The sequence below is a fragment of the Neomonachus schauinslandi genome, chromosome 7 (assembly GCF_002201575.2).
Source record: "Neomonachus schauinslandi chromosome 7, ASM220157v2, whole genome shotgun sequence".
NCBI lineage: Eukaryota > Metazoa > Chordata > Mammalia > Carnivora > Phocidae > Neomonachus > Neomonachus schauinslandi.
Genome location: NC_058409.1, coordinates 100,430,382 through 100,458,267, shown reverse-complemented (window position 1 = coordinate 100,458,267; position 27,886 = coordinate 100,430,382). Strand labels below are relative to the sequence as shown.

At 40.5% G+C, this 27,886-nt stretch overlaps 1 protein-coding gene across 1 annotated transcript in view; it reads right to left on the bottom strand.

Moving 5' to 3' along the window:
• Positions 1 to 27,886, bottom strand: part of ATP10B (ATPase phospholipid transporting 10B (putative)) — a 115,516-nt gene that overhangs the window by 7,263 nt on the left and 80,367 nt on the right. The window contains exons 16-20 of the mRNA XM_044917124.1: positions 24,976 to 25,052; positions 16,270 to 16,395; positions 9,457 to 9,657; positions 7,691 to 7,771; positions 6,327 to 6,431 (exon numbers count right to left, since the gene is read on the bottom strand). Coding sequence (XP_044773059.1) covers positions 6,327 to 6,431; positions 7,691 to 7,771; positions 9,457 to 9,657; positions 16,270 to 16,395; positions 24,976 to 25,052 — 590 coding nt within the window. The remainder of the gene's footprint in view (positions 1 to 6,326; positions 6,432 to 7,690; positions 7,772 to 9,456; positions 9,658 to 16,269; positions 16,396 to 24,975; positions 25,053 to 27,886) is intronic.

Below are 27,886 nucleotides of genomic sequence, written 5' to 3'. Positions count from 1 at the left end.
TAAGTCACTATCTTTTCAACTATTACCTCTGTCTCATTTTCTCTCTCCTTTACTTTTTTTTTTTAAAGATGTTATTTATTTATTTGACAGAGAGCTAGAGGAGAGCACCAGCAGGCAGAGCGGCAGGCAGAGGGGGAGAGAGAAGCAAGTTCCCCGCGGAACAGGGAGCCGGATGCGGGGCTTGATCCCAGGATCCTGGGATCATAACCTGAGCCGAAGGCAGATGCTTAATTGACTGAGCCACACTGGTGCCCCTCTCCTTTGCTTCTTAGACTCTGATCAAATGTATGTTAGACCTTTTTAGATACCACCCTATCTTCTATATTTTATACCTTTTCCATAATTTTCATTTTTCTTCTGTTTTGTATTCTGCATAATTACTTTTGACCAATTCAATAATTCTCCCCTTCAGTTTTGTCTAATTTTTTTGTTAAGCCAGCTACTGTATTTTATTTTTAAAAGTTTTATTTGGTCTCTTTTCAAATTTGCTAGATTGCTTTATATAGTTTATCAATCCCTGCAGATATTTTAAAGTTTAAACATAGATTTTCTGTTAATTTATATCTGATAATACCAACACCTGAAATATGTGTTTCTGATTTTTTTAAAAACCTCACTAATGGGTTTTTGTTTCTTTGAGAGTTGGTTATTTTTGAATATGTGAGGCTCATAGCTCCTTGAAAAGTTGGTAGGAACAATTTTGAGGCATAGGATGAGATACCTTTCTCTAGAGAAGGTGTGTTTATTTTGCAATGTCCTTGGCAACTGTCAGTCTTGGGTCACTTTAAACTGACCTCATACATCAAAATTTGGCTCACCAAGGTGATACAAACTTGGGCTGCAAATATGTATGAGGCCAGCCCATGGTCCGTTTCCTAGGACAGGTCCTTTATATTGATTCTCCCTGCTTTGCTCACAATGGAAATAATCTCTGCAGTACCTGCTGGGGAGGTTGAACAGGCAGGTCCATTTTGGGTGTAGCCTCACCCTGAGGTATAGCTTTGGGATCCTAATGTAATGTGGGCTCTTAGACTCCTGCCTTAGGTGTCTGGGTTTGATTTCTGAATATTTTGCTCAGTCAAGCTGCCCAGAAACAAAGTTCTTTTTGGGCAGGGTTGCAAACATCCTCAAGGAAACAGGTTTTGGCTCTTTCTCTAGAATCCCCCTTTCTGAGAGGTTTTTGTCTTTACTATTCTGTCAGCTCTTTTATGCTTTTGAAGAAGTTTTTTGTTTTTATTTTTATTTTTCAGTGGGAGAGGTGATCTGAATAATCCAGCCCCAATCCTGAAGAAGAAAGCAGTTAGCTAATTTTTTTCAGTTGCTTTGGTGGAAGCTGTGAAAACTGACAGTTACTCAAATTCATGTTAGATTTCTACCCAGGAAATAGACTGTCTTGCTTCAAATACTTTTAAAAGTGAAATATACTTTTTCATAATTTTTCCAAAAGCACCAGAAATTACAAGTAACTACTGGTTTAGCTGGTCTAGAAATAAATGCATTGGGTGGGTTAATAATGCTGAATGATGGTGAAAGGAACAGGTCCCCTCTCTGAAAGCAGATGGATGCAGTGTTGTGAGAAAGTGGGCTGAGTGACCAATGAAGATACAGAATCTTTAATTCATCACCCACATAAAATTATACTTTTCAGGGCCTTCTGAAAGGTTAAAAATCTAGTGGTTAAGAGGTTCATAGAGAGTAGAATTCCTCTTGGGAAATATCTTGGGTTAGTTTTTTTTTTTTTTTTTAGTGGAATTAAATCGTAAAATATTTCAAGCATACAGATAGTATACCTCATATACCCAACATCCAGCTTTATCAATTTTAACTATGTCATATTTCCTCCAATTATTATTAAAAAGTTAACATATACAAGTAAAGCACCCATGATTCTCTTCCAAATGTTTTCTCTTTAGTCTTGAACATAAATTCAGTGGTTCATCATTCTTATGCATATTTTATACATACATGTTTATGAATGCTTCTTTAATCCTTTAACTTTTTTCACTAGACCTAATGCTTTGGAGTTCCATCTATGTTGATAGATCTGGCTTTGGTTATTTATTTTAACTGTTCTAGTATATGAATATGCCACAATTTATTTAGTTTCCTGTTGATGAACACTTAGCCTTTTTCATTTTTTTTCCTGCTATTAAGAACAATACTATAACAAGCATTCTTGAACACGTCTCTGTATATAACACATGCAAGAATATTTCCAGGGTGCATCATACTTAAAAGTGGAATTGTGTCATAGCAGATGAGTACTTAAACTCCAGCTATTTTCAAATTGCTCTCCAGAGTGGTGGCATCAGCTTATAGTTTGTGGTCTACTACCAGAATATGAAAGTTCCTTCGTTGGGCTTTATTATCTTTCACACACTGCTGAGTTAATTTGTCAATAATTTATTTAGAATTTTTATATCTCTGCTCATTTAGTGAGATTGCTCTATAATTTTCTTTCCTTGAACTGTCTATACCTATTTTGGTATCAGGATTATTTTAGCCAATTTCTTTAATGGTGACTGGTTTATTCAGGTTTGCTGAATGACCTTGGTTATGCTTTGGTAGATTTTATATTTAAAGAAATTATCAACTTGTTTTAAATATTCAAAAAATACTTAAAAAATTGATATCCATAATTATCAGTCTTTTTCATATTTTTGTGGTCTTGTGTCTTTTCTTGGATCAGTTTTGTCAGAGATTAGATTTTTTTTTTTTTTTTTTAGTTAAAATTCCAGTTAACATACAGTACCATATTAGTTTCAGGTGTACGATATAGTGATGCAACAAGTCCATACAATATCCAGTACTCATCAGAACAAGTGCACCCCTTAATCCTTATCACCTATTTAACCCATCCCCCACCCACTTCCCCTCTGGTAACCATCAGTTTGTTCTCTATAGTTAAGAGTCTGTTTCTTGGTTTGCCTTTCTTTTTGCTTGTTTATTTCTTAAATTCCACATAAGAGTGGTATTTGTCTTTCTCTGACATATTCGCGTAGCATATACTCTCTAGATCCCATCCATGTTGCTGCAAATGGCACGATTTCATTCTTTTTTGCAGTCAAATGCTCTACCCCTGAGCTATACCCCCTCATTCTTTTTTTTTTATGGCTGAGTAACAGAGATTAGTTGTTATTAGGGTTTTGAGGAACTCAGTTTTGGTTTTATTGATCCTTTCTATTGTTTCCTTGATTTTTCTCTTTAGATTTACACGATAATTTTTTAAGTTCCTTGAATCGAATTCTTGTTTTTTAACTTTTTGCTTTTTAATTAAAAGGATTAGCTTCATCCCACAAGTTTGCATATATGGTATTTTTATAGTCATTCAGCAGTAATTCCCATCATGATTTACTCTTGACCTCATGAGTTATTTAGAAGTACATTTTGAAACTTCCAACCATGTTAGGTTTTTTTGACTATCTTTTTATTGCTTGTTTTTAATTTAAATGCATTGTCAGAAAGGATGATCATGATTCTTTCAAATTCCTGTAAGAATTCAGAATTTGGTCTTTTTCTTTTAATTTTTGGTATATAGTCTGTGTGTTTTTGAAAAGATGCATGTTTACTAATACATTAGATCAAATGTGATAATTTATTCCAGCCTTCTATATCATTTCTATTTGATCTGTTTCTGATAGAGTTGTATATAAATCTCACACTACAGTTGTGAATTTGTCTATTTGTCCTTATATTTACTGGACAAAAAAATCCAATCTGATAATTTTTGCTTTTAATAGGTGAATTAAATCCATTAACATTTATTATGAATACTGATAGATTTATTCTGAACATCTTATTTTGTGGAGTTTTTTGGCCATCATTTTTCTTTGCCCTTATTGATCTTTCCTACATCCTGCAGAATTGATAGTTTCCTATATTCCTCTTATTTCTTTCCGTTCTTTTATTGTTAAACCTTAAGTTTTGAGACACACTAAATAAATATGGACTTTTATGGAAAAATTGACAGTTAAATGACTTTCTATTCTCTTCCTATTAATGATGAAGGCTTTAGCATAAATTACCTATTGAACAGTCCTTTCTTACCATGATGTTTTTTCTTACAGTTTTGGCTTTTGTGTTCTTTCAGAAGTATGTTTCTTTTTTTGCTGAGGGTCTGGGAGTAGCAAACCTTATAATGTCTGTTTATTTGAAAATGTCATTTATTTTGCCCTGGTTTTAAGTGATGTGTAACTGTTATTTCCCCTCAGGTCTTTGAAGATAATTACTCCATTGTCTTCTAGCTTCTATTGTTTTCTCAGTTTAACTGCTATTCCTTTTCAAGTATTTTGTCCATAGCCTCTGGTAGACTTTAAGATTGTCTCTTGTACACTATATAGTTTCACTATGATATATCCAGGTGATTTGTTCAGATATATTTTGATTAATTTTCTTTCTCAATGATTATCTCTTCAGATACTGTTTCTCTACCATTTTTTTTCCTTCTTCTATGACCCCTATTATGTGGATGCTGGAGCCATTTATTCTAGCTATTATTCCTTTGAATTATTTTGTCACATTTGTGTGCATTCCAGATGAGCTCCCAATAATATCTTCCAATTTGGTAGTTTACTATTTGCCAGAGTCTGATCTCCATTGGATCTCACAAATTGCATTTTTTAAATTTATTTGACAGAGAGAGACACAGTGAGAGAGGGAACACAAGCAGGGGGAGTGGGAGAGGGAGAAGCAGGCTCCCCGCAGAGCAGGGAGCCTGATGTGGGGCTCAATCCCAGGACCCTGGGATCATGACCTGAGCTGAAGGCAGACGCTTGATGACTGAGCCACCCAGGTGCCCCTGCATTTTTAATTTCAATTACAAAATTGTTCATTTTGAAGAGTTCTAAATGTTTCCTTAGCTTGGCTCAGTTCCCAATATTAAAATTGTGTCTTTGACTCTTATCTACCTTCCTCATGGCTTCTGATAAAACTGTAATTCCAAATAGCATGTCCTTGTCAACTTTTCTTCAGCTTGCCTTCTTGAGTGGGCAACTCTAGCCCAGACCTAGAACCTAGCAGTAAACAGGGCTCCAATCTTCCTTACTCCATAGGAACCAGACTCCCTACAGCCACAGTCAGTTTCTTGTCCTGGATTCCGGGAAAGCCTTCAGTTTGAGCCAGTCCAGTACCTCCTCCTCTCGTCTCATTGTTTTTCAGCCTCTTCTGCTGCTGGTGCTTCTTGAAGAAATTTTTCCTGTACTTAAGCTTGGCTATAACTTTTTGGTTTTATCACTTTGTTTTATTTGTCTTTGGCATGACCTGGAATAGAGGGTGTCTGTGATCTGGAAGTTTCCTTGGGTGGCTCTTACTAGCTCTCACATCATAGGCTGATCTAATTTAGTTAACATCCATTACTTTGCAATATATGTATATCAAGTGATTATCCTGTATACCTTAAACTTATTGAGGTATAATTGACTTACAGCACTGTGTAAGACTAACACCACCCCCCCAAAACCCACAAAGTGCTCTGGGAAGTTAAATAAGATAATAAATAGAAATCATATAAATAGGTACCTGGTATATGATTTTAAGGTTTTTGTTTTTATAATTATCACTGACTACAAGAATTTAATGAGAAAGCTGTCATTGCCTTCTTAGATACTGAAATGTGATATCTGGACATGCTTGAGATTTGTTTACATGAAGGTAGCCTTCTAATCTTTTATCCTGAAATTAAATGGAGAGCATATACCTCCCTAACACAGCCTCAAGTATGTTCAGCCTACTGTTTTCCTCATCTCTGAAATACCCCAAAAGTTTTTAACAAAAATACCTATTTTTGCAACAAATTATCTCATGGTTTTATTTACAGATCTTAGTTTTATAATCCTGGATTGATGATAAGCAAGTTGAGGTGAGGGACTTTATCTTTTATACCTGTCTCATCCCTGTACAAGTGGGACACAGGAGTTCAGTAGTTATTTATTATTATTATTTTTTATGTTCAGCTAGTCATCATACAGTACATCATTAGTTTTTGATGTAGTGTTCAACGATTCATTAGTTGCATATAACACCCAGTGCTTACCACCACACGTACCCTCCTTAATACCCATCATGCTGTTACCTGGCCCCAACCCCCCCCGTAATCGTCAGTTTGGTTCCTGGAGTCCAGAGTCTCTCATGGTTTGTATCCCTCTCTGATTTCTTCCCATTCAGTTTTCCCTCTCTTCCTCTGTGGTCCTCCGTGCTATTCCTTATATTCCACATATGAGTGAAACCATATGAAACCATGAACTATCTGCTTGACTTATGGAGTGGATCAATGATACAGAGTAAAACAACTGAAATTTTTTAGGTCAAAGGGGTTCTGAGGTACTTACCCAGGTCTTCATTTCCATCGCCTGGTGCAAGAGGATTGTGGTGAGGGAGATGGTATTGATGGGTGTCCCAAAGGTAAAGACATCAATATCAGAATCTTTGTAGGTCTGCAGAGGAGGAAAAAACAGGCATTATTAGATATGCCCTGGGATTCAAGGTAGGTGTCACGGGAGGGGAAGGAATGAGGAGAAGATATGCAGCTGCCATCCATGGGGAACTGCCCAAGGAACAGACAAGATGAGGAGTGAGTTAATAGGGCTAAACTCTTTGGAAACACATTTGTGGCAGAAGACATGATGGTTATTCCAGAACATTGTGGAATGAATGAACAAAGAATTTATTGGGCAACCAGCAAGCACAATGAAAACTGCTGAAGATACTTCTGTGTCCACCTTCAAGGAGTTTGTAGTCTACTAGGCAGGGAAAATGTGGTACAATTAAGGGGATAAATCATACAATGGTACAAGGTATACAAAATACCCCGGGGGTACAGAAGAGAAGATAATCAGCTGAGACTGTAATAAGAGGAGTTAATCTCTTGAAAAGAGAGAGGAAAGGCAGACCAGGCAAAGGTGAGAACTTGAGGGTGAAAAGTTCAAATAAGCCTAGACGGTAGGTTTGTTGAGCATAGAGCGGGGGCAAAAAATGAAGCAGGAAAGGCAAGCAGAGCCCTGGAGAAGGAAGGTATTGTAAAACAGGAAATTCAAATGAAGCACAAAATGACTGCCTCCTTGACCCATCTTGTTGCTAACTGCAAAAGAATGTGAGGTGGGTAGACACCACAGTTTTGCACTTGCCCCACTTTCTGGTTCCCTATCCAGGAGAAATAGAGCTATACTTCACTATCTCAATTCCCACTCTTTAAACTGGGAACTAAATTGAGACGGGGCTGGTATCCCCTGCTTTTATTTCAGATAATGTAGCATCCCTTATTAGCAGAACTTACTGCCTGAATGCATGCTGCCCCGACCTTGGAATCACAAATCTAAATATAAATCAAATACCCTCAGTGTTCAAGTAAGAAATGGTAAATGAGTGTAGAAGACTAGGTATAAGACAAAAGGGAGTGGTAGGGACCATGGCAAACTGGAGAACATGCACCCCATCTAAACAGGGCTGTGAGTCAATTCTGGATTTTTGCCATGTGGGAAAAATGACCCAGTGTAATGATAGCTTCCAGTTTTTCAAAAGCTGGCAGAAATTAAGATGTTTTCAAATACTCTGAGTTGGATGTAGTCTGCAGACTACCTGCTTGGAGCCTCTGTGCTGCAGTGTCCAGAAAGACACTACTAGTCTAGGATTTCATATTAACAGGACCAGTTCCACTCTGTGATTTGTGTGGTTAGAATGGGATTATAGAACTTACCAGGTATGGAATGAAGAAACAGACAAGGCTCTGGTAGAATGCATCCACTATGGAAATCCAGAAAGTCATCGGGTTGTAGCACTGCCAGGAAAGAACACATGAACCCCCCTCAAAGAAAGCCTCTATTCTTTGTAAGCAACTTTCTTGTGCTACCTGGACAGAAAATATGGTATTTACAGTGTTCTTAGAGGCAACAGAATGGAAAAATTAAGAGCATAGGCCTGGGGATGACAGACCTTAGTTCAAGTCCCAGCTCTGCCACTAACTGTATGACCTTGTGACAGTCATTAAGCTGCTTTGATAACTGGTTCTTCTTCCACAAAAAGGATAAAAACAACACCAACTATCTCATTGGGTTTTGAGAAATCTAAATACAATTGTGCTTTAGTAGCCAGTAAGTGCTCAGTTATTAATAACTACCATTCAGGGCGCTTGGGTGGCTCAGTTGGTTAAGTGACTGCCTTTGGCTCAGGTCATGATCCTGGAGTCCTGGGATCAAGTCCCACATCGGGCTCCTGGCTTAGCAGGGAGCCTTCTTCTCCCTCTGACCCTCTCCCCTCTCATACTGTTTCTCTCTCTCTCTAATAAATAAATAAAATCTTTTAAAAAAAATAACTACCATTCATTAGCACGTTACTAGTGCTAATACACACTTGGTAAGTTTAGAGATTCTAAGGTTTCTACATAATATCTGATGGAGAGGGAGCTCTCCATCACAGTCCAGGATCACAGATTCCCAAGAGACAGGGCTCAATGGCTTCAGAGACAAGTGTTCTCATTTTTGCTTCCCTCTTCCTGCCTTTCTTCAGTTTGTTTTTGCTACATTAACTTTTCTTACTGTTAGATACTCAAGGAATACGTTATACATCTAGCACACCACTGGGAGGAGAAAAATCAGAAGAGCTATGGGTGTATGTGTGCCATTACCACGTCTCGCTTGCCTGATGTGCTAGGGTTGCTGTGTTGCTCTCCTCCCATTTTTGGGTTAGGACTGGGCTTGGTTCTTTGTCGGCTGTCCACAAAATATTACTAGCTCTCAAACACCACATCTGGCTTGGCCCTCCTTTCTCCCAGGCACAGAGGTATGCTTATGCATTTCAATGTTCCTTTTCCCAGAACTCTTCCTTCAAGGCAGTCAGGTTCCCTGTCTGTCTCTTCCATCTAGTCTCTGGGCTGTGTCTGTGCCAGTCTGACCACCTGGAGTACCCACGGTCTGACTTCTCCAAACTGTTCAGGGTGTCAGTGTGACCTCTTTTTGCCTTCTAGGAGATCATCCTGGTGGTTTCCTAGGCCTTCTTTAGTCTATGGGCTACCAGCAAATTCCAGACTGTGTATAATCTTGAGTTCTAAACTTTCTTTCCCGACATGAGGTAGAAGCCTTCATTTGTGAACACCTCACCCCGTGATGAGCAAACTAGCTTTTAATCCCAGGGGTTCCTAACCCAAGCCTTGGGGGGTTCTGTCAAAGGCCTGGAGAAAGGGGCCAGCTGAGGACAATGGGATCTTTCTGTATGTCCTCTCCCCATGCAACTAGGGCAATCCCATGTTAAACATGTGATATAATGAAGAAATAACTCAAAAGAAAAATACCCACTGGTCTCGTCCATCACCCTCAACAACAAATGGTAAACAGGCCAGGAATGGGGAGTGGAGATACTGGGTCACATGGGAGATAAGAGGCAAAGTGGTGACCTGAGTGCAATGCCCCTGACCCCAGATCAGTGCTCTTTCTCTGGCAGGGAGGACCTGAGCCCTCTCCATCTTACCTCAGAGTTTTGGCCACTCTTGTACAGCTCAGGCAATGCCAGGAGTGTTTCTCCAGAGATGTCTTTATCGAGGACTCCAAAGACGAGAGGAGGCAAGGAGGTGAAGAAGAGATTGAAGAATATCATCTGCCAATAATCGATCATGGTGGAGCCAGAAAAACCACAGAAAAACTGGTACCAGAAGAGCAGGTTGACGTAGCACTGCAGGCAGAGAGTGTGGCCTTGTGAGTGAGGACCCACGGGCAGTGTTCACCAGCAGCTGCTTAGGAGCCTCTGGCAAGTCACAATGCTGACATGGAGCTTCTGTTTTCTCATTTGTGCCATGCAGAGTTGTGTAAGTATCAGAGATAACTAATCCTGAGAGCGGCAGCTGCTGATAATACTACTATGAGGGTTCTTTAGGACCTGAAAGGAATTGCACCAACTTGTTAAGTACACTATGCCGGTTCAAAGCACAGACTGTGGAGGCAGAAAAGGCTGGTTTGGAATTTCCAGGTCTGTCACTTACTAGCTATGTGACCTGGAGCAAATTGCTTAACTATTCTGAATGTCATCTTGCCATCTTTCAGATGGGAACAGAAGTACCTAGACCATGGCATGGGATACCAAAAGGCCGTTATTATGATCAGTAGTGTGGACAAAGAAGGGGGTGCTCCTGGGAAGGGATGATAGAAAGACTGGACCATGGGCAGGAAGTGTGGCGGGAAGAGAATTTCATGACGTTTTCTGCACAATATTTTCCTAATAGTCATGCAACTCAGAAGGGTGAGTAAGAAATCTTCTCCCCAACTGTTTCTTTATGCTTTCTAAAGCTGTTTCCCACTCAAAACCACCCCACCTTGAGATGGGCTGGGTCATTATATTGTCTACCACACTGTAATATGGTTTCGTGACTTGACCAAGGTGAAGCTGCTGCTCCCAGAGTTAGAACTAGAACTTCTCAGCCTTGTGTGACTGAAGGCACAAAAAAGTGAAAGGTATTGTAAGAAATCATTCAGCAGGTTTGTGTACAAACTAGAATGCTCATGTCCTAACTGCTGGGCCAGTGTTATTTTGAAGAGGGTCTCTAGAATTGTAATAATATGGACATGTTAATATTAGTAACAACAATGATTATTACTGAATCTTCTATTTGTGCCAGGTGTGTGATATATACTATTTTAGTATATAGTACATTAGATGTGCAATAGACCTAATTTGTCCCAACAATCTTGAAAGATTATTGCTAATAAAAAAATAGTATATATATTAATGTTATATCTTGGTAATAATATTAATGTTATTAGCCCTATTCTACAGATAAGGAATCAGGCTTTAAGATACCCAGTTACCTCTTGTCCAAGTTCAGAGCTAGAAAGTAACACAACTAGCATCTGAGTTTTCAAAGCTCTTTCTCTTTGATCACTCCCAACATTTTTCAATCTCCTATTGGATTGTACAATAACAGTTGTGACTGAGAGTCTTCTAGCCAAGGAGCTCCATCCTTTAGCTTTTTTTTTTTTTTAATAGATTTTATTTATTTATTTGAGAGAGAGAAAGCACATGAGAGGGGGGAGGGTCAGAGGGAGAGGCAGACTCCCTGCCGAGCAGGGAGCCCGATGCGGGACTCGATCCAGGGACTCCAGGATCATGACCTGAGCCGAAGGCAGTCGCTTAACCAACTGAGCCACCCAGGCGCCCCTCCATCCTTTAGCTTTTCTGCCCAGGTGACCAGTGGGAAGTTTCCTAGCTCTGAAAGAGATCCTGGTAACCTGACATATCCTGGACCTTGCACCTTTCTGTCAGAAGGAGTGAGAGGACTCAATCTGTTTACTGTGCTGCAGGTAGGTTTGAAATATATTATGGGCAGACTTTGAGTCGTGAGATCAACCACCACCACTTGTGCACTTGACGTGGTGAGTTTCAGAAGAACTTGAAGTACTGAAGTCCCCTTGATACTAGCATTCAGCAGCTGTTTGAGGCTTTGACCTCTCTCTCTCTCTCTTTTTCCCCTTGAGAAACTTGCCTTGCTTCTCCCTCCCCAGCAAGATGGGAAAGACAGTAACTCTTATCTCCCTTACACATAGGTAACTTGAGCAGCTCAGATGGGCTGAGTGACTATACCAAATACCCTTGGCCACTTGGGGCTGGAACTGTGACTTGAAGTTGTAGAAGCCTAGGATGCCAGAGCTGGAAGTGACACCATCTTACAGATGAGGACACTAATAGAAACAACAGCAATAACAATAGCAACAAAAACACCTAAAGCACTTACTAGGTGCCAAGCTCTGTTCTGACCCATTTGATCCACCTAGCAGCCCCATGAGGCAGTCATTAGTACTCCCATTTTACGGTTGAGGAAACTGAGCCTCAGTGAGAGGTCAAGTCATTGGGCTGGCAGTAAGAGCTGTTAAGTAACAAATTGGAGTTCAAACTCAGATGTTCTGGCTCCAGAGTCCACCCTCATAAATGGGATGTGGGAAGTGGATGCTCTTGTTAAAATCAATTCCAGATCTGAGACTACAGCTCAGTCTCTAACACTAATGTCCAGAGTCGTTTATCCTACACCATGAGAGGCCAGGTGGATCCATCCTAAAGTGCTATAAGTGGGGAAAGTACTGAACACAGAATGCTGTGATTGGCAGTTTCTGCCATGGGTGCCAAGGGAGCAAGGCAGCAAGTTTGCCAGCTGTAGGCCATCCTCTGATATTTGCAATGTAGATCTGGCCTTTCTGACGCCAAGCCTCAATCTTTCCTTTCCAAACTGAAGCTTTTAAGTTGTACAAGCTTATCTGGTAGATTCTGTAATGCTTGACCTAGTTTTCACCTAAGTTCCAGCCATAGTCTAAGCCAAAGGAGGAAGAGAGCAGTGACCTGGCTGGTGTCGGAGGCTGTCTGAAACTCTCCGGCCAAGTGTGATGATATCATCCCATGATATTTCTTGAACAATTTATGTTGAGACATGGTGCTAGAGATGCTCAGACAGCAGACAACACACAAAGAATTTGACAACCACTGGAGAAGAGGGTGCTTGGACCTCTGGGAGGCCCTGAATGCCTTAGTGGTGAGGACATTCAGTCTGGGGAGTTTGAAGTATAGTATAACTAGGTCCAATCCTGATTCTGTGACGTATTTAGCTTTGTGATCTGGGCAACCCCTCTGACTTTCAGCTACCACATCTATAGATAGATAATAACTGTCCCTATTCCCACAGGGCTGATGAAGCATTTACTGTGTACCACACACATATTAACTCATTTATATACATAATGACCCTGTGAGTTAGGTAGTATCCCCCTTTTACAGGTGAAAAGACTGAGACACAGAGCTTAAGTAAGTTACTCAAGGCCACATTGCTGTTAAGTAGCAGAGTGGGGCTGGTATTTGAACTCAGTCTGGTTCTAGCACATATGCTCTTAACCCCTATATTACACTTAGCTCTCATAGTTATATAAATACACAAAGTTCTGAGGACAGCATCTGGTATGTGGTAGGTTCCCTATAGATAATGATGGTGGATGTTAATGCTAGTGATGCTATGCCAAACAGTAACCAGCTGTGCTACGTACCAAGGACACTACAGCAATCAAGGGTAGCATGGAGAACTCTGGTGACCTGGGTGTCGGAGAACTAGCATTTACTGACCTCCTTGCCTTATACTTCACACACAGGCAGTATCGAAGGGCTTTAATCCCTAGTCAAAGCAAGAAAACACTGCTTGGAGATCACTGGCTCCTTTTTCCATAGAACTGTTCTTACTGAATTATAATTTAATATTGTTTTTATCAAGGGTTGTTAGAAAAAGGTACCATATGGAGGTTAATTTTCATTTCCTATAAAAATGCCACAGAAGACAGTTTCTTGAAGGTTTTTGTGTGACCTTCTTCTAAAGGTTTGCTTGACAAATTGATCTCTGAATTTATAGCAAAGAGAGTGTGTTCCTCCTGGAGAACTGGTCTGCTTGCTTTAACCAGACATTTAATACTTGGCATCTTATCCCAGGTTCCTGGTGCAACTGACCTCTTTCCTTTCTGTGGTTCTGCTCCATACTCTTATAAATTTCCCTTCTAACTTCTCTATTGCCTCTGTTTTTACTATAAGTCACTTTCATCTCTTTTTGGAATTAGATACAGTATATGATATAAAATTATAAATAAACGGCCTAAAATATTTTCTATAAACTCAGGTTGTCAAGCCTCTCTTTCTTGGCAGGGAAACTGGCAAATTCATAGTTCTAACTGATTAGGTCAAGAATCTCCTGGTGATATGTCCATAGCACCATGACCTTCTTGAGGGAGATGTGCCTAAGAAAATAATTGTAAAATTTTCATCTTCTTTTCCTATAATAGTACTTCTTAATCTTTTGAGGTTCATACAAATTACCAGGGGCTCTGACTAAAAGCTCCATTCTGAGGTAGTAGTCCCAGGATGTAGTCTGAGGATCTGCATTTCTAACTAGCATCTAGCTGATGCTAATGCTGCTGGTCCAGGAACCACATTTTGAGAAGCAAGATTTATGGAGACCAGGAGATGACAGACTACTTCCTCCAGGCCAAAACTGGTCATAAATAAGGTTTTGTTGGGACACAGCCACATCAATTCATTTGCATGTTGTCTATAGTCGCTTTCATTGAGTAGGTATGATGGGCTATGTGGCCCACAAAGCTAAAAGTATTTCTTACCTGGCCCTTTGCAGAACAAGCTCACTGAGCCCTGATTTAGACTGTCAGCCTCAGGAGGCAGGGACACAGATGTTCAAGAATGATTTGAATAAATGAAATCACTTGTTGTTTTATTGTCCCAACAATACCCTGGAGGAGTTAAACACTTCAGTGTTTCCTTCCTCTGCAGGGCCTGTTAGGACCTTGCTTGCTTCCACTTCCTCTGGCTGGAATCTTTGCGCTTCCGAGGGTGCTCCTGGAACCTGGTGACAGCATCACGGTCGGGGGTGGGGGGGGGGGGGACGGGGGGAATGCATTTTCCTCCCGAGAAGCTACAGTGCAGTAATTAATTCATTGTTCAAATTTCAGAGCAGGCAGGGTTTTAATCCCCTCTGAAATTGGTTTCGGATGTGGAAGTCCTAGCTCTCCACTCTCTAATTGCAATGGGGAGATAATGTGGCATGAGTATCACAATTTCGAGCACGGCACCGGGCTGGAAATCAATACCATTTAAGCTTTGCAAGCATGGCTGGCTGGAAACGTTTCCTTTTCTATTTCACACATTTAATGCAGAGAAGGGGTTGTGCTTATTCAAAAGAACGGCTCCTTTGGAGGCAAGAAAAAAAAATTAAACGGGAATTTTGAATTCTAAGTAAACAGTCTCTCATGCTCAGAGTGAGTTTCAAGTTAAATAGAGTGACTTGTTTGCATAGACTTGCTGAATATTACCATCCAGTTTATCGAATTTACATTATTTTTTGTCATGCTGTTTATTTACATATACATTGAACTGTGCACAAAAATGCTTACTCTTGAGTGAGGGCAAGTGTGACAGTGCCTAAATCAGGACTGGGAGAATGGAACAAGGGGACAGAATGCAATTTCACAGCTGCTACTTGGCTAATGCGTTTCTCTGCCATCACTCTACTCTTAATCCTCCCTTTTTCCTTATGCAAACAGGAATCAGATTCTACTTGGAGACTCTTGGGGATTATTCAAAGGTCCTTGAACTAGGTAATGAAAACTCGGGCCCCTTGTTCCCTCCCTTAGTACAGCAATGTTCTGGCTTCTTTCAATACCCATTGTTAATCAAGGGCTTTTCAAATAAGAGCCTGTGACACTTTTAATAGCTCAGTTGGTGTGTGCCTGCTTTGGGCCCTTATCAACAAGACAGAAATGAGCATATTTTTTAGGAGAAACAGTGCTATCTTCCTATGATTGTATCTGTACAGTTACATGCTTTCCTGAGCTCTGACACTAAAGCCTCTTGACAATACTTCTAGGGACAGAGGGAGTCCAAGTGTCTCCATATTATTGATGAAGAAACCTAGGTTCAGAGCGGTTAAGTAACTCTTCCAAGTTCACACAGCATGCTAGAGTCAGGCAAGACTAAAACCCAGATGATCTCCCCAATCTAAACATTTTTGCCACTAGACATTTAATGTCCTGACCTCTGTGAATTCCCTGCTGGGAAGGCTGGGGAAGCTGAAGTGATACATAGTCTCAGGTAGAAGCCAGGGACTCCAGTCTTAAACCTGTACTCTCCCAAGGGGTGGGGTATGGCTCTTGCATTGGGGTGGCTCTATCTGGGGAGAAAATTTAAGATACATGTCAGGCTAATTATTCTTCAAGTCCTTTTTTCTTGTAGTCAGAAAGTAAATCTCATTTATGGAGCCCATCTAAGAGCAATGACAATAGCAATAATGATAAAAATAATGGCTGACTTTATAGGATGATTACTATATGCTAATAACTTTATATACAAGCTCTCATTTAATCCTTCTAGCAAATATAGGAGAAAGGTACTATTATCATCCCCATTTTACGGATGGTAAAACTAAGGTATAAGGCCATTACCAAATATAAGAGCCTAGATTTGAACCAAATGCGTTCGACTCCAGAGGCCATGCTTGTAACCACTCATGCTGCCTTCTATGTACCAGGTGCTTTCCATACAGTATTGCTAATGCTCACGAGAGTCTTAGCCCATTTTACCAAAGAAGAAATTGAGACGCAGAGAAGTGAATTACATTGCTCAAGTTCACAGAGCTAGTAGGAAAGAGTTTCAGGATTCAAAATCTAGGCCAGCCTGGTTTGTCTTACCACTGTGGTAGGAGTGGGTCCCCTGGCAGGGCCTCCCAAGGCCTGGGCAGGTCACCATAGTGCTACTCACCACGTTCTTGTAGAAGTAGTACACCACCATCCTGGCCAGGCGCGAGTAACACCAGTGGCCATGCACAAGCAGCAGCTTCTTGAGGTGTCTGAAGCGGGATATGGCAAAGTCGCTGGACATAACAGCCTGAGAGGGCAGAACAGAGACATCGGCTTCTATCCATGGCCACCAATGAACCAAAGAGTCTCCCTTGAGGGCTATGCTTTGTTCTAGGTCCATAGCTGGAAGGGCCAAAAAGACCCTTTGTCACTATGTGGCACCTAAGGTAGTTCTTTGGAATTGGACAACCCATCCTCTCTTCTGGAAACTCCAAACCTCACTAGAATCCAAGAAAGCAGCTCGTAAGGAACTAGTGGTCTAGTCTGTCCCTCCATCTCCTTCTCTTTATCTGATAAACATTAACTGTGGCCTAAAATGTGTTGGCACCATGCTAGAGATGTGATGGCTAACCAGAAAGTAGGGGCTTCCATGCAAGCAATCCTCAATGCTCTCAACCCCCTTGGTCGCCTCCTGTGGCAGACCATTTGTTCCGTTCTTAGATGGAGCTGATGGCGGGATAGCTCTTCCTTTACATGGAGCTGAAATATGCTTTCTGCCCTTGGGATTATTCAGAACATGACATAGTTCATGGTACTCTTAAAAGTATGAGGTTTGGAAGTGCCTGGTTATAGACTCTAGTAGGTCAGGCTGTTTAAACTTTCCCAGCATCCATTTCATTTGAAAAAGAGAGAGTAATAATTCCTAACACACAGGGTTGTGATTGTTCAAATTAATTGGAGTAATAAATGTGAGGTGCCTAATACAGTGCTGGCATATGGTAGATACTCAAAAGGTAACTGTGTTCTTTCATCCTCACCAACAAATTTAGGCAATGCCTCCTGTCTGCACCAGTGGTGAGAATACAGTTGTTAATGGTTCAGAGCCACAAAGTGGGGTCTATATTAGTAGGAAACATTAGCAGCTCAAGTTAGTATGCTTGTCCCAACCTGAATTTTGACTCAACTAGGTACACTTATTAAAGTGTACCTTATAGGGAGGAGCAAGATTGCAGAGGAGTAGGGGACCTGGATTTCGCCTGGTTCCAGGAATTCAGCTGGATAGGTATCAAACCATTCTGAACACCTACGAACTCAACAGGAGATCGAAGAAAAGAATAGCAACAACTCTCTGAACAGTAAAGTGACCACCTTCTGGAAGGTAGGACGGGCAGAGAAGTGAATCCGAGGCGATACTCGGGAGGACAGATGGCGGGGGAGGGGGCCTCCGTCGGCCGCTTCTGGCAAGTGATAGAGCCATGGAGCACAATATTGGAAACCTTAGAAGTCGGCTCCTCTGAGGGACGTCGCTCCAGTGGCTAAGCGGGGGGTGGAACCCTCGTGGGACAGTGTGGTCTTAGGACCCTTGGGGTCACAGGAAGACCAGGGGTGCTGGAGTGTGGCAGACTCCCAGGTATCAGAGCGGGGAAGCCGGCTGCAGAGACAGAGCCGAGGAGTGGGCTCTCAGCTCGGGGTTGCCATACACCGTGATCCGCAGCACAGTCGGGCCACTGCTCCTCCAGCAGGGACCCAACAAGCGGCAGATCCGGGGAGACTCCCCTTCCTCCCCCAGGAGGAGCAGCGTGGGAGTGCACTGCAGGGATCTGCTGGGTCTGGAGACTCCACACCTAGTCGGGTGCCAGAGATAGAAACACTTGGTAACAGGCCGGGTGAGCACAGAGTGCGGCTGGAGACCGGGGAGACGGGAGTGACTGACTGCTTTTCTCTGGGGGTGCACTGAGAAGCGGGGCCCCAAGTTCTCGGCTCCTCCGGGGCAGAGATTGGGAGGCCACCATTTCACTCTCATCCTCCAAAACTGTATGGAAAGATTGCAGGGAACAAAAGCTCCTGAGAGCAAACCTGAGCAGATTACTTAGCCCGGACTGGCAAGGGCGGGGCAATTCCGCCTCTGGCAAAGACATTTGGGAACCACGGCAACAGGCCCCTCCCCCAGAAGATCAGCAAGAACAGCCAGCCAAGGCCAAGTTTACCGATCAATGAGAATGGCAGAACTCCAGCGCTAGGGGAATACAGCACATAGAATTCATGGCTTTTTCCCCATGATTCTTTAGTCTTTCAAAGTTAATTTTTTAAATTTTATTTTTCTTTTTTTGAATTTTTTCCCCCTTTTTCAACCAACATCTTATCAATCCCTTTTAAAAAAATCTTTATTTTTCATTTTTAGAGTCATATTCTATCCCTTCATAGTACTTAACTTTATTTTTGGTATATATATAAGTTGTTCTTTCTTTAAAATTTTGGGATACAGTTTCTTCTAACAGAGCAAAATATACCCTAAATCTCTAGTGTATGGCTTTGTTCTAGTCTCCTGCCTGATCACATTCTCTCTCCCCCTTTTTAAAATTTCTCTTCTTTCTTTTTTCAAACAACTTATTTCCTTTTATAATTTTCATCTTTACAGTCATATTCCATACCTTCATTGTATTTACCTTTATTTTTGTATATATATATAAGCTGTTCTTTAAAATTTTGGGAGGCAGTTTCTTCTAACAGACCAAAAGATGTCCCAAATCTAGTGTGTGACACTTATCTATTCACCAGCCTGACCATATTTGATCATATTCTTTTTTTTTTATCTTTTTCTTTTGTTTCTTTCTTTCCCTTTCTTTTCCCCCGGTTTCAAGTCTCTTCTGATTTGTTTAGTGTATATTTTTCTGGGGTCACTGTTACCCTGTTAGCATTTTGTTCTCTCATTCATCTATTCTCCTCTGGACAAAATGACAAGATGGAAAAAAATCACCTCAAAAAAAAGAACAAGAGGCAGTACTGACTACCAATACGGACATTAGTAAGATGTCAGAACTGGAGTTCAGAATGACGATTTAAAAGATACTAGCTGGGCTTGAAAACATGTAAGCTATTAGAGAAACCCTTTCTGGAGAAATAAAAGAACTAAAATCTAACCAAGTCAAAATCAAAAAGGCCATTGATGAGGTGCAATAAAAAATGGAGGCTCTAACTGCTAGGATAAATGAGGCAGAAGAGAGACTTAGTGATATAGAAGACCAAATGATGGAAAATAAAGAAGCTGAGAAAAATAAACAACTACTGGATCACAAGGGCAGAATTTGAGAGCTAAGTGATACCACAAAATGAAACAACATTAGAATAATTGGGATCCCAGAAGAAGAGAGAGAGAGGGGCAGAAAGTATATTGGAGCAAATTATAGCAGAAAACTTCCCTAATTTGGGGAAGGGAACAGACATCAAAATCGAGGAGGCACAGAGAACTCCTCTCAAAATCAATAAAAATAGGTCAACACCCCAACATCTAATAGTAAAAGTTACGAGTCTCAGAGACAAAGAGAAAATCCTGAAAGCAGCTCAGGAGAATGGTAGAAACATTAGATTGCCAACAGACCTATCCAGAGACCTGGCAGGCCAGAAAGGATTGGCATGATATATTCAGAGTACTAAATGAGAAAAATATGCAGCCAGGAATACTATATCCAGCTATGCTGTCATTTAAAATAGAGAGATAAAAAGCTTCCAGGACAAACAAAAACTAAAGGAATTTGCAAACATGAAACCAGCCCTACAAGAAATATTGAAAGCGGTCCTCTAAGCAAAGAGAGAGCCTAAATGCAACATAGACCAGAAAGGAACACAGACAATACACAGTAACAGTCACCTTACAGGCAATACAATGACACTAAATTCATATCTTTCAATAGTTACCCTGAATGTAAATGGGCTAAATGACCCAATCAAAAGACCCAGGGTATCAGCATGGATAAAAAAATAAGACCCATCGATATGCTGTCTGCAAGAGACTCATTTTAGACCCGAAGACACCTCCAGATTGAAAGTGAGGGGTTGGAAAACCATTTACCATGCTAATGGACACCAAAAGAAAGCTGGGGTGCAATCCTTATATCAGACAAATTAGATTTTAAACCAAAGACTGTAATAAGAGATGAGGAAGGACACTATATCATACTTAAAGGGTCTATCCAACAAGAAGATCTAACAATTGTAAATATCTATGCCCCTAACATGGGAGCAGCTAATTATATAAGGCAATTAATAACAAAAGCAAAGAAACACATCGACAACAATACAATAATAGTGGGGGACTTTAACACCCCGCTCACTGAAATGGACAGATCATCTAAGCAAAAGATCAACAAGGAAATAAAGATTTTAAATGACACACTGGACCAAATGGACTTCACAGACATATTCAGAACATTCCATCCCAAAGCACCAGAGTACACATTCCTCTCTAGTGCCCATGGAACATTCTCCAGAATAGATCACATCCTAGGTCATAAATCAGGTCTCAACATGTACAAAAAGATTGGGATAATTCCCTGCCTATTTTCAGACCACAATGTTTGAAACTAGAACTCAATCACAAGAGGAAAGTTGGAAAGAACTCAAATACATGGAGGCTAAAGAGCATCCGACTAAAGAATGAATGGGTCAACCAGGAAATTGAAGAATTAAAAAAATTCATGGAAACAAATGAAAATGAAAACACAACTGTTCAAAATCTTTGGGATGCAGCAAAGGCAGTCCTAAGAGGAAAGGATATAGCAACACAAACCTTTCTCAAGAAACAAGAAAGGTCTCAAATATACAACCTAACCCACACCTAAAGGAGCTGGAGAAAGAACAGCAAATAAAGCCTAAACCCAGCAGGAGAAGAGAAATTATAAAGATCAGAGCAGAAATCAATGAAATAGAAACCAAAAGAACAGTAGAACAGATCAATGAAACTAGGAGTTGGTTCTTTGAAAGAATTAACAAGATTGATAAACCCCTGGCCAGACTTATCAAAAAGAAAAGAGAAATGACCCAAATCAAGAAAATCATGAATCAAAGAGGAGAGATCACAACCAACACCAAGGAAATACAAACAATTATATGAACATATTATGAGCAACTCTATGCCAGCAAATTAGATAACCTGGAAGAAATGGATGCATTCCTAGAGATGTATCAACTACCAAAACTGAACCAGGAAGAAACAGAAAACCTGAACAGACCTATAACCACTAAGGAAATTGAAGCAGTTATCAAAAATCTCCCATCAAACAAGAGCTCAGGGCCAGATGGCTTCCCAGGGGAACTGTACCAAACATTTAAAGAAGAATTAATACCTATTTTTCTGAAACTGTTCCAAAAAATAGAAATGGAAGGAAAACTTCCAAACTCGTTTTATGAGGGCACCATTACCTTGATCCCAGAACCAGACAAAGACCCCATCAAAAAGGAGAATTACAGACCAATATCCCTGGTGAACATGGATGCCAAAGTTCTCACCAAAATACTAGCCAATAGGATCCAATAGTCCATTAAAAGGATTATTTACCACGACCAAGTGGGATTTATTCCTGGCCTGCAAGGTTGGTTCAACATCCACAAATCAATCAATGTGATACAATACATTAATAAAAGAAAGAACAAGAACCATATGATCCTCTCAATAGATGCAGAAAAAGCATTTGACAAAATACAGCATCCTTTCTTGATCAAAACTCTTCAGAGTATAGGGATAGAGGGAACATTCCTCAATATCATAAAAGCCATCTATGAAAAACCCACAGCGAATATCATTCTCAATGGGGAAAAACTGAGAGCTTTCCCCCTAAGGTCAGGAACACAGCAGGGATGTCCACTATCACCGCTGCTATTCAACATAGTATTAGAAGTCCTAGCCACAGCAATCAGACAACAAAAAGAAATAAAAGGTATCCAAATCAGCAAAGAAGAAGTCAAACTCTCACTCTTTGCAGATGATATGATACTTTATGTGGAAAACCCAAAAGACTCCACCCCAAAACTGCTAGAACTCATACAGGAATTCAGTCAAGTGGCAGGATATAAAATCAATGCCCAGAAATCAGTGGCATTCCTATACACCAACAACAAGACAGAAGAAAGAGAAATTAAGGAGTCGATCCCATTTACAATTGCACCCAAAACCATAAGATACCTAGGAATAAATCTAAAGAGGCAAAGAATCTGTACTCAGAAAACTATAAAATACTCATGAAAGAAATTGAGGAAGACACAAAGAAATGGAAAAACGTTCCATGCTCATGGATTGGAAGAACAAATACTGTGAAGATGTCAATGCTACCTAGAGCACTCTACACATTCAATGCAATCCCCGTCAAAATACCATCCACCTTTTTCAAAGAAATGGAACAAATAATCCTAAAATTTGTATGGAACCAGGAAAGATCCTGAATAGCCAGAGGAATGTTGAAAAAGAAAAGCAAAGCAGGTGGCATCACAATTCCAGACTTCAAGCTCTATTAGCACTGGGTGTTATACGCAAACAATCAATCATGGAACACTACATCAAAAACTAATGATGTAATGTATGGTGATTAACATAACATAATAAAAAAAATGTGGGAAAAAAAGCTGTAATCATCAAGACAGTATGGTACTGGCACAAAAACAGACACATAGATCAATGGAACAGAATAGAGACACCAGAAATAGACCCTCAACTCTATGGTCAACTAATCTTCGACAAAGCAGGAAAGAATGTCCAATGGCAAAAAGACAGTCTCTTCAACAAATGATGTTGGGAAAACTGGACAGCCACATGCAGAAGAATGAAACTGGACCATTTCCTTACACCACACACAAAAATAGACTCAAAATGGTTGAAAGACCTCAATGTGAGACAGGAGTCCATCAAAATCCTAGAGGAGAACACAGGCAGCAACCTCTTCAACCTCAGCCACAGCAACTTCTTCCTAGAAACATCACCAAAGGCAAGGGAAGCAAGGGCAAAAATGAACTATTGGAACCTCATCAAGATAAAAAGCTTTTGCACAGCAAAAGAAACAGTCAACAAAACCAAAAGACAACCGACATAATGGGAGAAGATATTTGCAAATGACATATCAGATAAAGGGCTAGTATCCAAAATCTATAAAGAACTTATCAAACTCAACACCCAAAGAATAATCCAATCAAGAAATGGGCAGAAGACATGAAGAGACATTTTTCCAAAGAAGACATCCAAATGGCCAACAGACACATGAAAAAGTGCTCAACATCGCTCCGCATCAGGGAAATCCAAATCAAAACCTCAATGAGATACCACCTCACACCAGTCAGAATGGCTAAAATTAAGAAGTTAGGAAATGACAGATGTTGGCGGGGATGTGGAGAAAGGGGAACCCTCCTACACTGTTGGTGGGAATGCAAGCTGGTGCAGCCACTCTGGAAAACAGTATGGAGGTTCCTCAAAAAGTTGAAAATAGAGTTATCATATGACCCAGCAATTGCACTACTGGGTATTTACCCAGATACAAATGTAGTGATCTGAAGGGGTACGTGCAATCTGATGTTTATAGCAGCAATGTCCACAATAGCCAAACTATGGAAAGAGCCAAGATGTCCATCGACAGATGAATGGATAAAGAAGATTTGGTATATATATACAATGGAATATTATGCAGCCATCAAAAGGAATGAAATCTTGCCATTTGCAATAACATGGATGGAACTGGAGGGTATTATGCTGAGCGAAATAAGTCAATCAGAGAAAGACATGTATCATATGATCTCACTGATATGAGGAATTCTTAATCTCAGGAAACAAACTGAGGGTTGCTGGAGTGGTGGGGGGTGCGAGGCATGGGGTGGATGGGTGATAGACATTGGGGAGGGTATGTGCTATGGTGAGTGCTGCGAATTGTGTAAGACTGATGAATTACAGACCTGTACCTCTGAAACAAATAATTCATTATATGTTAAAAAAAAAAAAGAAGATAGTAGGAAGGGAAAAATGAAGGGGGGAAAATCAGAGGGGTAGACGAACCATGAGAAACTATGGACTCTGAGAAACAAACTGAGGGTTCTAGAGGGCGGGGGGTTGGGGGGATGGGTTAGCCTAGTGATGGGTATTAAAGAGGGCATGTACTGAATGGAGCACTGGGTGTTATATGCAAACAATGAATCATGGAACACTACATCAAAAACTAATGATGCAATGTATGGTGATTAACCTAACATAATAAAATAAAAAATAATGCAAAAAAAAATAAAGTGTACCTTATAATTTATATGTCATTCTGGCCATCAAGACTAAAATGGCAATTGAAAAATGTTTTCAAATGTTCTTTTATCTGTCACTGCTCATGGAGGGCACTGCACTCTTGGATGTGGGTAGAGGTTACAGAGGGGAAGAATGGAGTCAGTGGAAAACTTAGCCCTTCCTGAATGGTTGGGTACTCTTTGGCATTAGAATACAGGTATTGCTGGCTGTCTATAAAAAAGCTAAGGCCCCTCAAGGTCCTGGAAACCTTGCTTCCAAAATTCCTTAGAGACTTACGCTATCTGTAGCCCCCTCCCAACTTGAAAGTATATAATGGGCCACTCCCCATGACCCCGGTGCAGCTCTTTCTGCCCACGGGTCTTTTCCCCATGCTTTAATAAAACCACATTTTTGCGCACCCTCCCCCCCCCAAAAAAGGCTAAGCATCCTTCAATTTTCCTCTGTATCAGAGGGACTGGGCAGCAGGGACATAGTGATGGAGATTATGTATAGGCATGGAAGCTCTGTAACTCTCAGATGATAATTCTGCAAAGGTCTTGGGGAGAAGTTCCTCCAACACTGTGGGGGAATTCCATAAATCTCCAATAAGGATCAAGGAGAGGGAAGAAATGAAAAGAATACCTGCATGCCTTCCTGTCCAGATATCCCAATTCCAATGTCAGCAGCTTGAATCATGCTTACATCATTTGCTCCATCACCTGAAAAGAGAGAGATCATGAGTTGTCTTCCTGGTCTAACTGCTGCAGGACAATGAAAAGGGTGTTACACGAATGGCTCTAAAGTATCACCATTTGTACATAACTGAATAGTTTTAACGTTGTTCTGAATAGTCCTATAGGAAAAGTCATTGCTACAGTATTTGGCCTGATAGAGGTCTTTTCTTCTTTGACAAGAAGCTCTATTTATTATTTGACAAATGTTTATTGTGTCTTTTTTCTAGGCACAATATTAGATATTGGGAATACAACCGTGAGTGAGGCTGGGGCAGTGCTTTACAGTTTACAAAAAAAGACCTTCACAAATGTTACAAATGGAGAATTTGAGCAACATAGAGATTCTGCAAGGGTAAACCAGCTAGGGAAGGGGCCCAGGAGCATTGGCATGAAGATGTTTGCTACCTTTCCTAACTCAGTATAAGCTAAAATATTTATCATATTAAGACCATTGGAATGTCTGGACAGCTAAATCATCAGATTGTCAATGGTGTCCAAGGACAGGGATGGTGTTCAATTTTGTTTCTGAATATAGGAAAATGGGATTGACTGATTTTTTTTTTGGTTGAAACACCTTGGTTCACTCAGTCACACTGAGTTCCCATTTAATGAACTAAGGTGTTTCAGGAAATTGGAGGTTAGTGCATGGAAATACACAGCCTCCAGCACCGTCATATAGGTTTTCTGTGATGTTGGAAATATCCTATATCTTTACTGTCTAATATGGAAACCACTAGCCCCAGGTGACTATTGAAATGTGGCTGGTGAAATTCTATTTAATTTTAAATGTCAGTACCTATATATAGCAAGGTGGCAACCATTTTGGACAGCACAGCTCTATATAGTGAAGCTTTCCTTACAAACCTGGCTTTTCCCAAAGCTCTGTCTTTCAGACTAGAGATTAGCAAATTTTTTTCTATAAGGGGCCAGATAGTAAATATTTTAGGCTCTGTGGGCCAAGAAGCAAAATTGAACAACTGTTCTTGCTGAGAGGCGAATAGTCTTTTACATGTTTTATAGTTAAAAACATAAAAATCATTCTTATATCCCTGCAAAAACATGTGGTGGGCTGGATTCAGCCTTGTGGTCATGGTTTGTGGACTGCATTGCCTTCATTCTCCTCCTGGCCCCACCTCTTTTTCCAGTAGGTTCTCATAATAGAATGCAATTGAACTAGAGGGTATTATGCTAAGCAAAACAAGTCAATCAGAGAAAGACATGTATCAGATGATCTCACTGATATGAGGAATTCTTAATCTCAGGAAACAAACTGAGGGTTGCTGGAGTGGTGGGGGTTGGGAGGCATGGGGTGGATGGGTGATAGACATTGGGGAGGGTATGTACTATGGTCAGTGCTGTGAATTGTGTAAGACTGATGAATCACAGATCTGTACCTCTAAAACAAATAATACATTATATGTTAAAAAAAAGAAGAAGATAGTAGGAAGGGAAAAATAAAGGGGAGGAATCGGAGGGGGAGATGAACCATGAAAGACTATGGACTGAGAAACAAACTGAGGGTTCTAGAGGGGAGGGGGGTGGGGAGATGGGTTAGCCTGGTGATGGGTATTAAAGAGGGCACGTACTGCATGGAGCACTGGGTGTTATACGCAAACAATGAATTATGGAACACTACATCAAAAACTAATGATGTAATGTATGGTGATTAACATAATAAAATAAAATTAAAAAAAATATATATTAGATAACATAGAGAATAGGGAATTGGGGGAGAGAATTTTCTTCCCTTAGTTATTTGGCAATGAAATTAATCTTAAAAATTTTGTCACTGTAAGTAGCCATTATTCTTGTAATGATTATTTTTTTTATGATAGTGTAGCAGTACATTATTTTTATCTTCCCTATGGAGAAAAAAATCCACCCTTTAACCTCTTCTGTTAGCAAAACAGTGGAAGGAGAGGTGCGGAGTCATGCCATTGCTCACCCTGCTGGTTTGTTTCTGCTTCTATGGCCCTGGAGCCAATTTCTTACCTCAGGGAGTCAGTCCTGGGCTGTTGTCTTGTGTGTGTCTAAAGTTTTGAAAAGGACAATTCAGGGAATAAAATTAGGATGCAGTTGCTAAAGCTCTGCTCCCTGCATTCTTTTTGCCCAGTCCTTTTTTTTTTTTTTTTTTTGGTTTGAATTGCTTTTACCTGAAGACTGGGAGAAAAAACAATGTGTAAATAGGCTTCTTAATTTGAAATGCCAGGAAGGAAAATCTCTTTCCATGTCTGTGTAGGAAGGATAGAACCTGGAACCATCTGTAGGAATATCTCTAAATGAATGCAATATTTACTATGTGCTTGGTATGTGCAGAGCATAGACAAAATGGTAGGACTGATATTCAAGGAACTCATGGTCTCCCATAGTGAAGGAAGGTTAGGTGAGATTGGAACAAGGGGTGTTTTACAGAGGGAATAGCTTGTGCAAAGGCCTGGGAATGAGAGAGATAGGAAAAGCCTCTTGGAGAATGGTAAGCCATTCCATTTGGTTAGAGCACGGAGTGCCAGATGTTGGGGGAACGGACAGTAGCTGTGGTGAAGGATGTGGCCTTAGGGTTAGTGGAAACCAGATTGTGAAGATTCTTATAAACCAGGTTTGCTTGTTCCTGGAGGGTTTGATGTAGGTACAGTTTTTATTTCTCTGCCTTAACCACGATTAAAGTTTAGCCTCCTATGAGGAATTTCTTCAACAACCAACAGGTCAGCATTTGTTGAGCGTATGCTCTGTGCTGGGCCTTGTATGTAGGAACGAACATATGGGATAGGCTCAACTTCTACAATCTCCCCACCATCCATCAGCACTCAGCAGAATGTCAA